We start from the raw sequence: 14154 nt of genomic DNA, 5'->3' as shown, positions 1-14154 counted from the left end.
CAATTACTCCATGACACTATTAACCATATATTGATAATGGTGTACAATCATGTTCATTTATTCTTATAACCACTTTTGTGCCAAAGCAAATCATATTTATTCTTCCAATTAACCACATTTAAATATGTCGTTAATCATGTGAGGTGATCAATAACTCCGTGACATTATCAAACATCTGAGGCAAACTTAATCACTATAAGACATTTTAATACCTCGTGACACTATTGACTGCATATCAATAATTGTTTACAAACTCATTCATTTACTGTTGTTAAAATTATGACTATTATAGTGTTGTACAGCTTACATTAAGCTGTTTTCTGGGAGTACCTAGCTTTAGGTTGGGAAACATAGGCTCTCTGAGATGTAGTACTACTTACTCTTTTTTACATATATATGCATCAGCTGAGAATAAAATACTCACTGATTTTTTCATGACTTCAAGTACTCTAAACCACTTTAGTTAGGTTTAATCCTTAAGTTACTCAGAATTTAAGCAATAGATCAGCACGCCTATTTCCTTCTCTATAGATATGGCAAAAACTGAAATTTAACCTTTTAACTAAACCAATATTTACTTGTTTATTCAATGAATTAAATGAAGGAAAAGATTAATAATAAGTGTTGAAATATTGCGTAAATATTGCACATTTACTGTACAATAAATAGATTGATTGGATAATGAACAAATATTTGTTTGTAAGAAATACCTAAAATTAAGGGATTGGGATTAAAAAACTATCTGGTAGATTTGCTCCAGATTTAGAATCTGTGTCTGGAGATTTATTTCCTTTTATTAGGATTTTGTTTTTCCTATAAATACCAATGTATTGTTTTTTTTAGATCAAGAAAAGTAAATCCATAATTATTGCTTGATCTGGCAATAGTCACCAGAAAAGGTACTAGAAACTGCACAAAACAACCTCTCTATCCTGTATCAAATTATGTTTCTCTGGATAGATTATTGGCAAACCATAAAAGGTTCATTGTTAATTTGAATTTCGTTGGTGTCCCCAACATTGTTACTGAAGATTTGACAAAGAAAGAATGGAGAGATGCCATGAAAATGGAAATGGATGCATTGGAAAAGAACAATACTTGGGAAATTGTTGGCAAACCCAAAGAAAAGAATATTGTTGATTGCAAATGGGATATTCACAGTAAAATATAAGATTTATGCCTCAGCTTTAGAGGGTGTTGAAATATGGTGTAAATATTGCATATTTACTGTACAATAAATATAGATTAATTGAATAATAAATATATATTTGTTTGTAAGAAATCCCTAAAATTAAGAGACTGGGATTAGGAGTTTATTTGGTATATTTGCTCCAGATTTAGAGTCCTTGTGTCTAGAGATTTATTTCCTTTTATTAGGATTTTGTTTTTCCTTTAAATACCAATGTATTGTTTTTTTTGAGATCAAGAAAAGTAATTCCATAACTATTGGTGACTGCCAACACCTTTTTTACTATAAGCATTAGTAAAAACTAACCGAAAAAAACAACCCCTAAAAATGTAAGGCTGGTGTAGCGGATACAAATAGAATACTAAGTTGATAATCATATTTAGTCAAAAATCAAATCGAGGACAGTCCCTAGACAATTACTGTTCGAGTCTTGGCATATATTATGTAAAGTAAAGTACTGTAGATGGGCTTTACAGTGTTGTCAGATAAGAATTAAAATCCCATAGCATGAATTAAATAAGTTAGACAAATACTGTGGAACATTAATGTAGATATACCTCATGAATATACCAACTGTATATACTCTTTCCTTCGTGACCTCCAACATATCCATATGAAGCTGTCAAAATTCCATCTTCATTGTAATCCCCAATGATAGATAAGAAATTCAAGCTTGGGGGAAGAGCTGTAAGAAATGCATTAGGATGTTAAGATTATTGGATTTATTCAGTTTATATAGATTCTTTGATTTATTCTTTGATTTATATTCAGTTTGTATTATTGAGGGATCAAAAACAAATGGGAGTGAGAAGAAACAAGTACACCTACTCTCAACTGCTTTATCAGATATTACAAACACTGGTACCCCAGAATCACCATCAGGATTCATGGGAATAAATTTTGCCACAATGTAATAGCCAACAGCTCCAAGAGGTATGCGGAATGCCTGAATAGCTCAAAACCCACAACAAATTGAAACTTGATGTATAGGAGGGGAATAGTGAACTGTACTTTAAAAATCATTGTGTAAGTATAGGTTTTCATCTCCCAAAACAGAGAACAGAACACAAACCTACTTTGGCAATTTTGGAAGTACTTAATGCTTCAAGACTGTTTTCATCCAAAGTTGAAAAATATGTTTTATACCACTGAACTCTGCTAGATCCTTCAGTTCCTCCAGTTATAATACCAGTAGCAGTGACCTTACTATTCTCTCGTAGATCGCCAATTATTTTGACATTTGTTACCTTTGGAGGTGCTGAAAATGAAACAGTACATCATATTCATTCAAACTGTCAGTATAAACCAGGAGCTCTAGAATTTTTTTAAATTATCACCATAAAACATATTCGTATTATCAAAAGAATGGAAAAGAACAAACACGTAAGCAACAGAGTATCCAGAAAATACATTTAGATTCTTAGAAGAATGAATACAGCTGTATCGCATTATATGAAAGGTGGAAGACTTCTTTTCTAGGATGCACAGAGAATGTATTCATAGAGGAAGATATGAAACTGATGAAATTCAATATAAAGCACTAAGTGTACAGAGAAAAGAAAAATACTACCAGATCCCTTGCAATAGAAGGATTAAGCATATCAATATGCTGAAGTCAAAGCAAGATGAATAACGCAAACCCATCATAAATCAAAAGTAGCATTATGTTTACCAGAGCCAACAATCACAAATCAATAGCATTAAGTTATTACAATAATAACAAAATATCACCTTCCAGTTCCATATACAACAAAATGGTATACTAGTAAAACATCGTGCAACAGCACAGAGAGAAAACAGAACAAAAATACAGGAGACATTGGTAATAGTTATCAAGTTACCTTGTTTCACCAGAGGAGACATTACAGATATAGATTTTCCTTCATGGCCTGAAAGATATATCAATGAATATTTTACAAACACACATCTAAAGTATTAGGAAAAGATATATTCATCATGTCTGGATACTAACCTTCAAAATTAATGGGTATGTAAACAAAAGCCAGACAACAACCAACATCTTCTTTGGTCAAGGTATACTCAGATGTGCCAGCTGACACTAACAAGAAGCCTCTGCACAGATTTTCCACATTGAAACAAGAGAAAACAACACAGTAAAGTGAGATAAGGGAGTAAAGAAAATAAACTTTAAACAAAATAAAAGCAGGAAGCAGCCTCAAGTCAATGTAATAAATACAAAAATATACTTTCTAATTAGAAAAAACACATATCAAAAGTCTAGAATAAGAGAATTTATTTTTAACTTAATGAGAAGAATACTGACCCAGATTCCATGTTCTCCCGCAACCATTCAAACTTACTCGGACCCTCCCTTCCACCAAAGTAATCACCAACTCCTTTGATGGTACATCCCTCAACAGCTTCTCCAACTATTTTCACATTACTGACACGAGGAGGAGCTGCCATATGATAAAAGTATGATCAGAGAACAATTAGACAGTAGCATGCTACCCACAAAACTAGAGGATTGGAAGGAGGATAAAAAGCCCAAGCTTGCACAAAGACTTTCAGGATCAATGCAATGCATGATCCAGTGATTTCACAAGCAAAATCACAATCCCAAAATGACCAGTGACTTCTCTATCCTCCACCTTGCACATTTACTCACTTGGGTCTCCCATACTTGGAGGATCATGCAAGTTGGAAAGTTTACCCGCAATTTTGACAACAGCATGAGAATCGAGTGAGTCAAGAATACTTAGGGACTCCATGATCTCCATTCAATTTTAAATCATTGCCAACTTTATACTTCCCCACAATATCACTTATTCAATAATGATAATCTTGTGTTGACAAATCAATCTTCAAATTCAGTCACTTATTTCATGATGCACTATTAATCCATCAAATATATGCCTATCCTTGTTCACCTAAAAATTTACTAGATTTCACCAGCACATAAAAGGAGTGTTCCGAAAATAATTAATAAACTAGTGAAAAGGAGTTCTGTAAAAATAACCCAAATTTTAAGTGCTACATACCCCAATCCATACATCAGTGCTCAGAAAATAAATAATAAACTAGTGAAAGGAGTTCTGTACAAAAAACCCAAATTTTAAGTGCTACATACCCCAGCAATCTCAGGTGAGCAAATCTTATAAAATATGCAAAAGAAAGTCAATGTAATAATATCCAAACAAATCAAGGAAATAAATTAGCACATCAATGGCAAACTTGAAGCCAAATTACTCACTAACAATAAGAAATCATAATTATCATCAACCATATATTCAAAGAAGAGCTAAATATGTTGATGAATCTTGATTAGTATTTTGGAAATAGCTATCAAGCATGTTTACATAAAAATGAAAAAATTTAAATGCTCACCAGCTTTTACAAAATCTGTATATTTGTACTGAGGCTCTCCTTTTGCACCTTCTTCTGTTACTGGTGTGTACATGAAAACTAAACTTGAATCAACATCATCAATGGTTAACTTATACTCTTCATCTTCTGCCCCAACAATGACCACAGGACTGCTGTTCCACTTTCTCCGTAACCAACTAGAGCAAAAAACAAAACACAATAAATGGGATAACTGTATCACAGCATTAAAAGAAAATTCTACAGTCTTATGCTATAGACATGACACAAACAGACACGTGTACAAACACAAGAAATGTCATCCTACCTAGCAACACCTTTTCCTGGAGTTCCACCACACCAAGCAACCTTAGCACAACCCCTGATAATACTTCCTTCAACCAGTTCCCCATATACTTCAAGATTTACAACCTTTGGAATTCCATTCCCTGGAGAAAGTAGAATTATTCAAGATGAATGAAGAATGAACATATTAAGGAACTATTAAAAGAACAGAACATTGATATGGAACCCAACCCTAGACTCAGACAGTTCCCTGTTCTTTGGCCAGTAAGAGACACGTCAGTCAACAATATCTCAATGAACATTGAATATTGTAAGAGTACAGCATTAAAAATTAGACAGCTTACATTTTCTCCACATTTAATGATAAGGAAATTGACTAAAATGGAGAGAAGTATCACACACATGATAAGGAAATGATAAGGATATCACACACATGATACAAGCATGAGGACTAAAATGGAGAAAAGTATCAGGATTCATGTGATCACAAAATCCCTACCAAGCTGAAAGGCATGTTTGATTTATGCCTGATTATACTCTACGATAAAAGGTAGTAGTACCAAAAATGAGTGATACAATGGATGTGTAGACACAAGAAATTGACTAGGATATCACACACATGATACAAGCATGAGGGCTAAAATGGAGAAAAGAATCAGGATTCATGTGATCACAAAATCCCTACCAAGCTGAAAGGCACGTTTGATTTATGTCTGATTATACTCTGATTAAAGGTAGTAGTACCAAAAATGAGTGATAAAATGGATGTGTAGACACAGGAAAGGATAAGAGAAGAAATAATTGTAAACAAGATCTCACTATAACACCAATTGTCGAAAAGAAGACAGAAAACTGGTTGAGGTGATTCGGACATGTACAAAAGAGGCCATTAAAAGCCCCAGGGAGAAAATTTTGTTGCATGGTTTCAGTCCTAGGAAAAGGGATAGAGGGAAACCACGAGCAATGGAGAAAATATTAAGGATTTTTAAGTAAATAATATCTCTAAAAATCGTATCTTTAGCTGAGCCAAATGATGTGTTATCCATCTAACTGTCCTCAAATAGTAGAAAAAGCTTTTGTTGTTGCATATTTTTCTATTAAATTTTGATATATTAACAATGCAGAGTTTCACACTATCAATGAACCATTTGATATAACACACAAAAAGATTCTTAAAATAAAGCGCCTTGTTGGCTGAATTTTAATGACAGTATCAGAAACTGCAACTGACAGCTTCTATCTTAATTAATAGGAGATTCCAGGAATCATATTTCCTTTTCCCCTCTGATTGTATTTACTAATTTTGAGCTTTTATATCTTTTGTAATTAAGGTAATTACGATGCCCCTTTTTAGATGCTTTATTTTAGGTATTCTGTTTCCTTAATGACATGAGAGCATCTGTCTCTCTGATATCCTTTCTTAGTTGTGCCTGACAAACCATGCAAGGGTTCTCCAACTCTGTATAAGTTTCCATATCTAGGGTTCTTATCCCTGACTCTCTGTCTGATTTCACTTCCTAATGTCCAGACCAAAAAGGTAAGTTCTATACTGCCTGTGTACAAACTCAGGAGTTACAAGACTGGATTATGGATTCCAGTGCTTCTAATCATATGAGCAGATGCCCAGAAACCTTCTCAACTTACACCTCATGTTCAGGAAGTTTAAAATCAGATTTGCTGATAGAACCCTCTTGACTTTTGCTGGACGAGGGTCCACTACATTGCCTAATTTGACATTAAATTCTGTTCCTCAGGTACCAAATTTAACATGTAACTTGGTGTCTATTCATAAATTGACCAGAGACATTAATCGTGTAATCATGGTCTATCTTTATTTAGAGTTTCAGGATTTACACTCGGGAAGGACAATTGGCAAGCTAAGATGAGTGATGGCCTATACTACCTTGCCCGAGAAGAGAGAGCTTGGCTCTAGGTCTAATCCATCAATCCTTTCCTGCATCTGTATCTAAAATCATGTTAAAACCTAATACACTTGGTCATCCTTGTTTTCCATGTCTGAAACACATGTACCCTTCTTTGTTTAAGAATAAAGCCATAGATTCTTTTCAGCAAGAAACCTGTATTTTGGCTAAACAAACTCACTTCCTTATCCAAGTCAAGCATACAAATCATCATGACCGTTCTCACTAATTCACGATGATATTTGGGGGGCCTCAAGGATTCACGATATTTCTGGAACACAATGGTTCATAACCTTCATTGATGATCATTCAAGGGCATGTTGGGTTTATCTCGAAAGAGAAAATTGTAAGAATGGATCAGTTTGAAAGCATATTTGAAAAATGCATACACATGTTTTAGTTTCAAACAAAAAAAAAAACAGCAACATGAAGAAGACAAACAAAAAAGGAATCCAAAATACTTTTATAGTAAACATAACACATACTTCCGCAGCTTTATGCTAATAAAGTATCTGGGTCACTTTATTCCTACCAGGCTTAGGATCTAGAAATTTAGCGGTTCATCTAAATTATACAATATAAACAGATACAACACAGGCCTACCTCTCGAAATACGAGGTGAGATGGCAAATATAGGAGGATATGTTATTTCTTCTAAAGTGAGGGTGCATTCCACCTTCAGAACTTTTCCAATGTCATCATGCTTTGGCCAGTAAACCTAAAAATCATACAAATGTAATAAACACAAATAACAAGCAAATATACAGACAAACAAAAGTCTGAAGTAGTGATAATAATGCAATCAACTCATTACCTCACCGGTAGCATCTGGAATAGGGAAAAAATTTGAAAGCGATAGATCACCATAAAACCATTGATATTTTAAATCTAATGGAGGGCCTGTACTAGTTGCACCATCATGAATAATGGTGAAGTGACAACGACACACATCTTCTTCCACGGGTTTATCTATGGAGGCTTCTTTGAGAAGAAAACCCGGAGGAATATGGTCTTTCCATTTATCAACTAAAAAGTGGAAAGTTGAGTCTGCAGCTTGCTCAGGGCGACTGAAATCCCAACCATCTCTAATGCATAAAGCTGTATGTGCAGGATAGCGCTTTGCTAGAGCCACTTCCTCACGAGAGAGATCTGCAAAACTTTTCATATTCAATAAATAAACTATCTTAATACATGATATAGGAGTTCAATGATTCCAGTAGAAATCACTTGAAGAAAACATATATGGCAGGTACTCTTCAACCTATAGTAAGAATTAGGTGTCTATCAGTACAACCAAAAAAGTAAAGATACCAAAGGCTAAGAATAACTTTACTATGCATACCTCTGTCATTGTACTTTTTCAAAGTAGGTCCAACTAGTAATATTGAGGCTGCTTCCAAATGAAGCATCTTAAGTATAGGATTTTCCTCCACTCGCAAATGCTACAGTACAGAAAAAAAATTACTGAAAGTAAAATCAACCAGTCTACATTTATGTATGAAGCCACACATGCAAATATAACACTATGTAAGTCCCTAAAAGTTATTTAAAATTCAAAACTTTAGGTTTAATTACTATATATTTGTCCAATTTTTAATCCAATACCTATATTGTAAATTTTCTAATCAGCATAAATACCAAATGTTTCTAAATGCACCCATACCATATGATTGAGTTTTAACCTCTAAGAAAAACATCACCCACATCATATGACTAAATTAAAGGATGCCTAACGGCAAAGGTGCAATCAACTAGAAAAACTTTAGCAAGTGTAGACTTCAAAATAAAACAAATATAATTTTGATGCATTATTCGTGTAATTTACATTGTAAGCCAATTAGAAAATACCCTAAATATGACTACTAAATTAATTATTAAAAGTCTACAATTTTCAAATATATGGAAATTCATTATTAGATGAAAGCATTAAAAAATTTACATTATCAATGTATTACAATTAGATTCACAACCCGATGTCCATTACTTCTTTCCATCAACACTAACCAGGTAGTAACCCTTTTCTCTTTGAGACAGTTTCACTCATTTATCAATATTCGGTTTGCACCTTAAACTAACCTATAAGTAGCTTTTTCCATAGCCCAATTATAAAAAAGAAACAATAAAATTCTTAGAACTTAAGCACAAAAGAATAGCCCAACCTAAAATACTAGTCCATTGCATAGGAAAACTGATGGCAGCCCATTTTCCCTTCAATGGCTTCACTCACCTATCAGTGTTAGGTTTACAGCTTAATTCAACCTAAAAGTAGCCCTTTCTTAGTCTAGCTCTCAATAAAAGTACCAATTATTAGTACTCAAGCACAACTAGAGAATCCAATGCAAAAGAATAGTCCATTGGGTGGGACAGCCTCCAAGCTTAAGTACCACATCACGTAACGTGGAACTCCTCCTAACATTAGGTTCCTAGACAAAGGGAATCAATGATGAAAATCCTTACAACCTCAGCCCAAGACATAATCTCTGAAACTGAAGATAGAATTTAACCACGCATGACAAATCATACAATTTCCTTGTTACATAGCAATTTGCCAAAACAAAAACCATAAAATTAAAAATTAGAGTCCAAAAATCACTAAAGTAATAATATATGCTTTGAAGAGATAACTAGACATCTCCCAATAACACAAAATGATGAACTATGTCACATAGAAAGTCTACTAAAATAAAAAGTGATATGAGTCAGATCTCTTACTTAGGTGGTTAGACCAAATAAAAAACAGTATCATACTAACCTCAAGAACAGGTAAATATGGGAAACCCTTAAGAGTACAAATTTTGTTTTTGCTGGCAGCTAAGACCTGCACCAAATTATTTCATTCATAAACAATTCAGTTATACACATGTATACACAAACACACAGAATACATATAGCCAATACTCTCTATAAAGCTGAACAACCTGCAGTCGAGGTTGGCTAGCCATAGTGAGAGACTTCAACTTATTCTGAGCTACTGAAAGGAACTGCAAAAGAGAAACACGGAAGACACCAAAAAAATTTGATGAACACTGAAGTTGAATATCTGAATTAAAATTCAAAATGATAGAAAGGGATTCTAACTTGCCTCCAAATTAGGAAGTTGAGGGAGACTTGCCAATGATGTAATTTGATTTCCAGCAAGATAGAGTTGCTGCATACAAGTTAAAGATTTCAAACTACTGTTATTAAACAAGTATTCGCATCTTTTAACCTTTTTATCTCGGTCATGAGACAATATCATCCACGCATAAAAAACCAAATTCAATTGAAGACAACATACCTGCAGTACTCTGCAATTCTCAAGAGGCTCAAATCCAGGCCCCTTAAAATCATTAAAACTCAAATCAAGAACCTGAAAAAGTAAATAGTTACCTTCAATCAGTCTATAGAAATCATTTTTTATATTATTCAAACATAACATCCAAAATGAAAATTATCATTATATAACACCTTCACTCTCGTCAATATTTCTACTCCTTCCAGTGTAGACAAGTGATTGTCTCGGAGATAAACAAACTGCCAAAAGGAATCATAAATTAAATGCTATTAATTATGAAAATCCTCAAAACAGAAACTCTGTCCTTTACTGTTAGAGAGAAAATGCATATAGTCTGTTTACACATCTATATACTACAGAGACTCAACAGGAATCAGTTGTAACAGACTAACCATTAATTATTACAAACTAACTACTATAACTGACTAACTAAGTCAGTTACAGCCAACAGATAGCACCCCTGCTATAATAACTGCAGGAGTTTTATTTGACACATAGGAGTTATACACTCATATTCACACTATGCAGTACTTGGAACAAGCAATGGCAAATTGAAGAACAAAAAACCTAAAGCCATAGACAGGAACAGTTGCAGCTGAACCAACATCAACTCAGATAAAACAACACAGTTTATTCATATAATCACCATCAATTCAGATAAAACAACACAGTTTATTCATATAATCACCATCAATCTAGAAGTAATAAGAACATAACAAAGGAGTAAATGAATGAAACATGGTAAGTTATAATGAGTTAATGACTACTATGAGTAAAATACAAGCAGTGCACTACGATGCAGACACTTCTTGCTTAAGGAGTCAGAGTGTTGAACTCATCTTAGACACCAACACTAACACCCATAAAATATGTGCAAAAAAGTAAGTGTCAATGTTAAAAATTACATATTTTGGTTCAAACACTGGAGTCAACTCCCTCATACTGATGGACACTGCTAACATTTTTAAAACATTCAGAGTGATAGGCTTGAAATATGATATAATATTAAAAAATAACATGTATTATGTATATCGAAGAAAGTCACAATAGTTGCAGTCACCCATAAGCCACGGTGTCTAGGAAAATACTGCCTACAGAGGGGCTGACCAGAAATATTATAATGTGGATCCACAAAGAGGCTGACTTTTAGTGGATTGAGAAATCATATTAACTAGACAATCCTCATCTTATAAGCCAGTTTTATGAAGTTGAGTTGGGTCCTCATTCAAAGATTCTATAATATCAAAATTTATCCCTAATCTATTTGCAATCTCATGCTCGTGAAGGGGGTGTTGGAAAGCCAACTTAGATGTGGTCACCACTAGGTCACAATGTCTCAAAAAGGACAACCACAAAGGAGCAGACTAAAAAGATTAAGTGAAGCATCATACGGTAGAGCAACAAAGGTACAAGACATCAACTCTTAACAGGTTGGGATACCACATCAACTAAAGATATGACTTAAACAATGCTTATAAGTTTTGGGCATTCACCCCACCTTACAATTTGGTTTTGTGAAGTGATTTAGACCCTAAGTCCAAAACTCCAAGACTATCAATGTGTCTTTCTCTAAGGCTTGTTATCATTTAATATACAAGAAAATACAAACCTCAATCACTTACATTACACTGTATATGACACTAGCACACAACATTGCATATATACATACACCAAAGAGTAAACCCCTATATTTTTTATATTAGCCATGTCAATGAGGTGCTTAAGCTTAACAGTTAATACATAATGGTGCACTTTACTCAATACTTCTCTTTCATGCCAGTGAATAATTTGCTCTTACACTGTTTTTTCAATACAGACTGCAGAGTGAGCTGAATTCCAAAAATATAAGGACAAAAGGAAAATAATAAAAAAAATAACCAGAGCAACTAAAAGAGAGCATGTCCACATAAATATATTCATGTACCGATGCTCATTTTGCTAAATAGGACCTAAATAAACTGTGGTCATTCCATAGCATAAATTAAATTGTTGTAAACATGGCAATAAACAACTTTGAACATATTATCTTAGATAAATAGTGAGATAAACAGAAAATACATTTACCTCTAAGTTTGAGGATAAGTTTAATCCACTGGCAGTGAGACTGCGAACTCTGTGTCCCCTTAGATCCAGTCTCTGATAAAATATCGAGATGGGTCAGAAATTAGAATTACATAATGAATGGTCTGAAAAGTCCATCGTAGTTGCTCAAAATACAATAGAAGAAGTTTAACTTCAGACAAACAAGAGATACCCGCATCTGCACCCACCAAACACCAACTAGTAACAGTTACTAAAAAGTGAATGAAACATAGACAAACGGGTCAATAGATTACAACAAGAATGATTCTGCACGCTACTATATTATAACCAACGTTCCCTACTCAGCCAAAAAATCATTCAACTGGCATCATAATTCCTTCTTTTTCCATCACTTATTTCCTTTTCACTGTTCACACCTATGCAGCTATTACTCCTTCTTCCTATTCCTTCCACAATAATTCTACATCCACATGACAGCCAACAGCAACACACCAGTGAGATTCTTAACAGTAAACTTAAAATGCAATCATTATCTCAAAACTTACCAACTCATCGTTGGCCTTAATCTCAACCTGAGGAAGCACAATAAACCGCGAATCCCGGCTATCAGGAGTGCCTCCCTTCCTCCTTCCAGACAGTGCAGAAGCTCTATCCTGCGACGTCGACAGAGAGCCCGTCTTCAACCCGCTGGAAACCGTCGGCGAAGAAACCCTGGAAACCGTCCTTCGAGCAGAACCTCCACTGCTGGCAGTGCTATCCATCGACAAAGAACTAATCCTCCTCGTAGCAGACGAAGCCGAACCCGAACCCGACAATGCCGGCTTACTCACCGGCTTCCTCGCAACCTCCGCCTTACTCACACCAGAAGTCCTAGACCCCGAGCCAACCAGCGAGGCCGCAACCGGATTCCCCGCAGCGCCAGCACGTGAAGAAGTCACAGAATTACGCCGGAGCTCCGGCAGCGACTTCCGGATAGGTTCACTCGCCGACGAAACGCCGCTCTTACCTCCACCAACAGACTCAGCACCGCTTTTTCTCCCGCCAGCAGAGATCGACATCTTCTGAGACAATCCTCCAGTACTGTTCCGTCTCGGCGCGGAAACCGAACTCGCCGAAGCGCCAACCGAACCCGATCTCCTCGACGCAGCCGAGCCGGCACCGGCAGTCGAACCGGTCCGCGGTTCAACTCTCCTTTTCACCGCACCGCCAGAGTCCGCGGTGATTTTCGGAGCTCTCCTGGAAGCTTCTGGAACGTTCCTCTTCGGAGAACCGAAAGCCTTTTCCGGCGCCACATCCTGGCCAGACTGCTCCGACGACACTTCCATTGGAGCGCGAAGGTTCCAGAAACTGAACGAACTGAAAAACAAAAATAGGAAGTGAGAAACAAGTTAAAGAGCTAAACTATCATACGCAGCGTTTCAAACTGAACGCGAAGCGCCATGGTTCGGATCTAAGCGAGAGCGAGAAAAAGAAAAGAAAGATAACGTGAAGAGAGAGAGCAGAATGTGCGTGATTAAAAAGCCGTTGATTCACGAGCTACCTAAAAAATGTAGAGATCTACCTGGAAGCGAAGGTGCGATAGAAGTTAGAGTAACATACGAGTTGAGATTGAAGAAGAGGAAAAGAAGAAGGAGTGGGTAGAAGGTAGCAAAAAAGCAAAGGTGCAGTGAGTGTGAGAGGGACAGAGGAGCTGGAACCAATAAACGAGAGTATAGAAATGAAGGAAAAGTGGGAAGGGACCCTTTGTGGGGTAGGGTAGGGTTCTCACAAAATTTTCAAAAAAAATTGTCGATAACACGCGCCAAAGTAAGAGCGGGTTGTGCGACGAAGGAGCCATTCTTTAACAAAAAAGTTATTTTTTTGTCCTTATCGATTCGTTAATGCTATTCCCTGTATCGATTAAAGTTCCAAATTACAAAACCTTGTTGATTTTGGTTATATGTGATAATAACGACAAAAAAAAATTATCTGTCTTCGGTTTACATTTAGAATGTATTTTAAAACTACCATAGTATGTTAACATTAATTAATCTTCTAAAAGAAATAATGAGAGAGGGTTAATGAATCTTTAGAAGTAAATAAATAAATAAAAACTA

The 14154-nt window shown here is 35.4% G+C and overlaps 1 protein-coding gene across 2 annotated transcripts in view; it reads right to left on the bottom strand.

Moving 5' to 3' along the window:
• LOC137823153 (187-kDa microtubule-associated protein AIR9) overlaps positions 1-13804 on the bottom strand; it is a 32215-nt gene extending 18411 nt beyond the window's left edge. Inside the window, exons 1-19 of one of the 2 annotated variants that reach the window (XM_068628299.1) lie at positions 13620-13804; positions 12604-13414; positions 12080-12151; positions 10189-10254; positions 10019-10090; positions 9824-9889; positions 9660-9722; positions 9494-9559; positions 8084-8183; positions 7556-7890; positions 7345-7459; positions 4842-4962; positions 4538-4713; positions 3474-3609; positions 3162-3262; positions 3031-3078; positions 2266-2447; positions 2018-2135; positions 1747-1874 (exon numbers count right to left, since the gene is read on the bottom strand). In XM_068628299.1, coding sequence (XP_068484400.1) covers positions 1747-1874; positions 2018-2135; positions 2266-2447; positions 3031-3078; positions 3162-3262; positions 3474-3609; positions 4538-4713; positions 4842-4962; positions 7345-7459; positions 7556-7890; positions 8084-8183; positions 9494-9559; positions 9660-9722; positions 9824-9889; positions 10019-10090; positions 10189-10254; positions 12080-12151; positions 12604-13383 — 2745 coding nt within the window. In that variant the 5' untranslated portion in view covers positions 13384-13414; positions 13620-13804. The remainder of the gene's footprint in view (positions 1-1746; positions 1875-2017; positions 2136-2265; positions 2448-3030; positions 3079-3161; positions 3263-3473; positions 3610-4537; positions 4714-4841; positions 4963-7344; positions 7460-7555; positions 7891-8083; positions 8184-9493; positions 9560-9659; positions 9723-9823; positions 9890-10018; positions 10091-10188; positions 10255-12079; positions 12152-12603; positions 13415-13619) is intronic. The other variant, XM_068628298.1, reaches the window with a different exon arrangement.
• Positions 13805-14154: the final 350 nt, after the last annotated feature.

Source organism: Phaseolus vulgaris, chromosome 9 (assembly GCF_000499845.2).
Source record: "Phaseolus vulgaris cultivar G19833 chromosome 9, P. vulgaris v2.0, whole genome shotgun sequence".
Taxonomy (NCBI): Eukaryota; Viridiplantae; Streptophyta; class Magnoliopsida; order Fabales; family Fabaceae; genus Phaseolus; species Phaseolus vulgaris.
The sequence above is the reverse complement of the archived record's forward strand: the minus strand, read 5'-3'. Positions and strand labels throughout refer to the sequence as shown.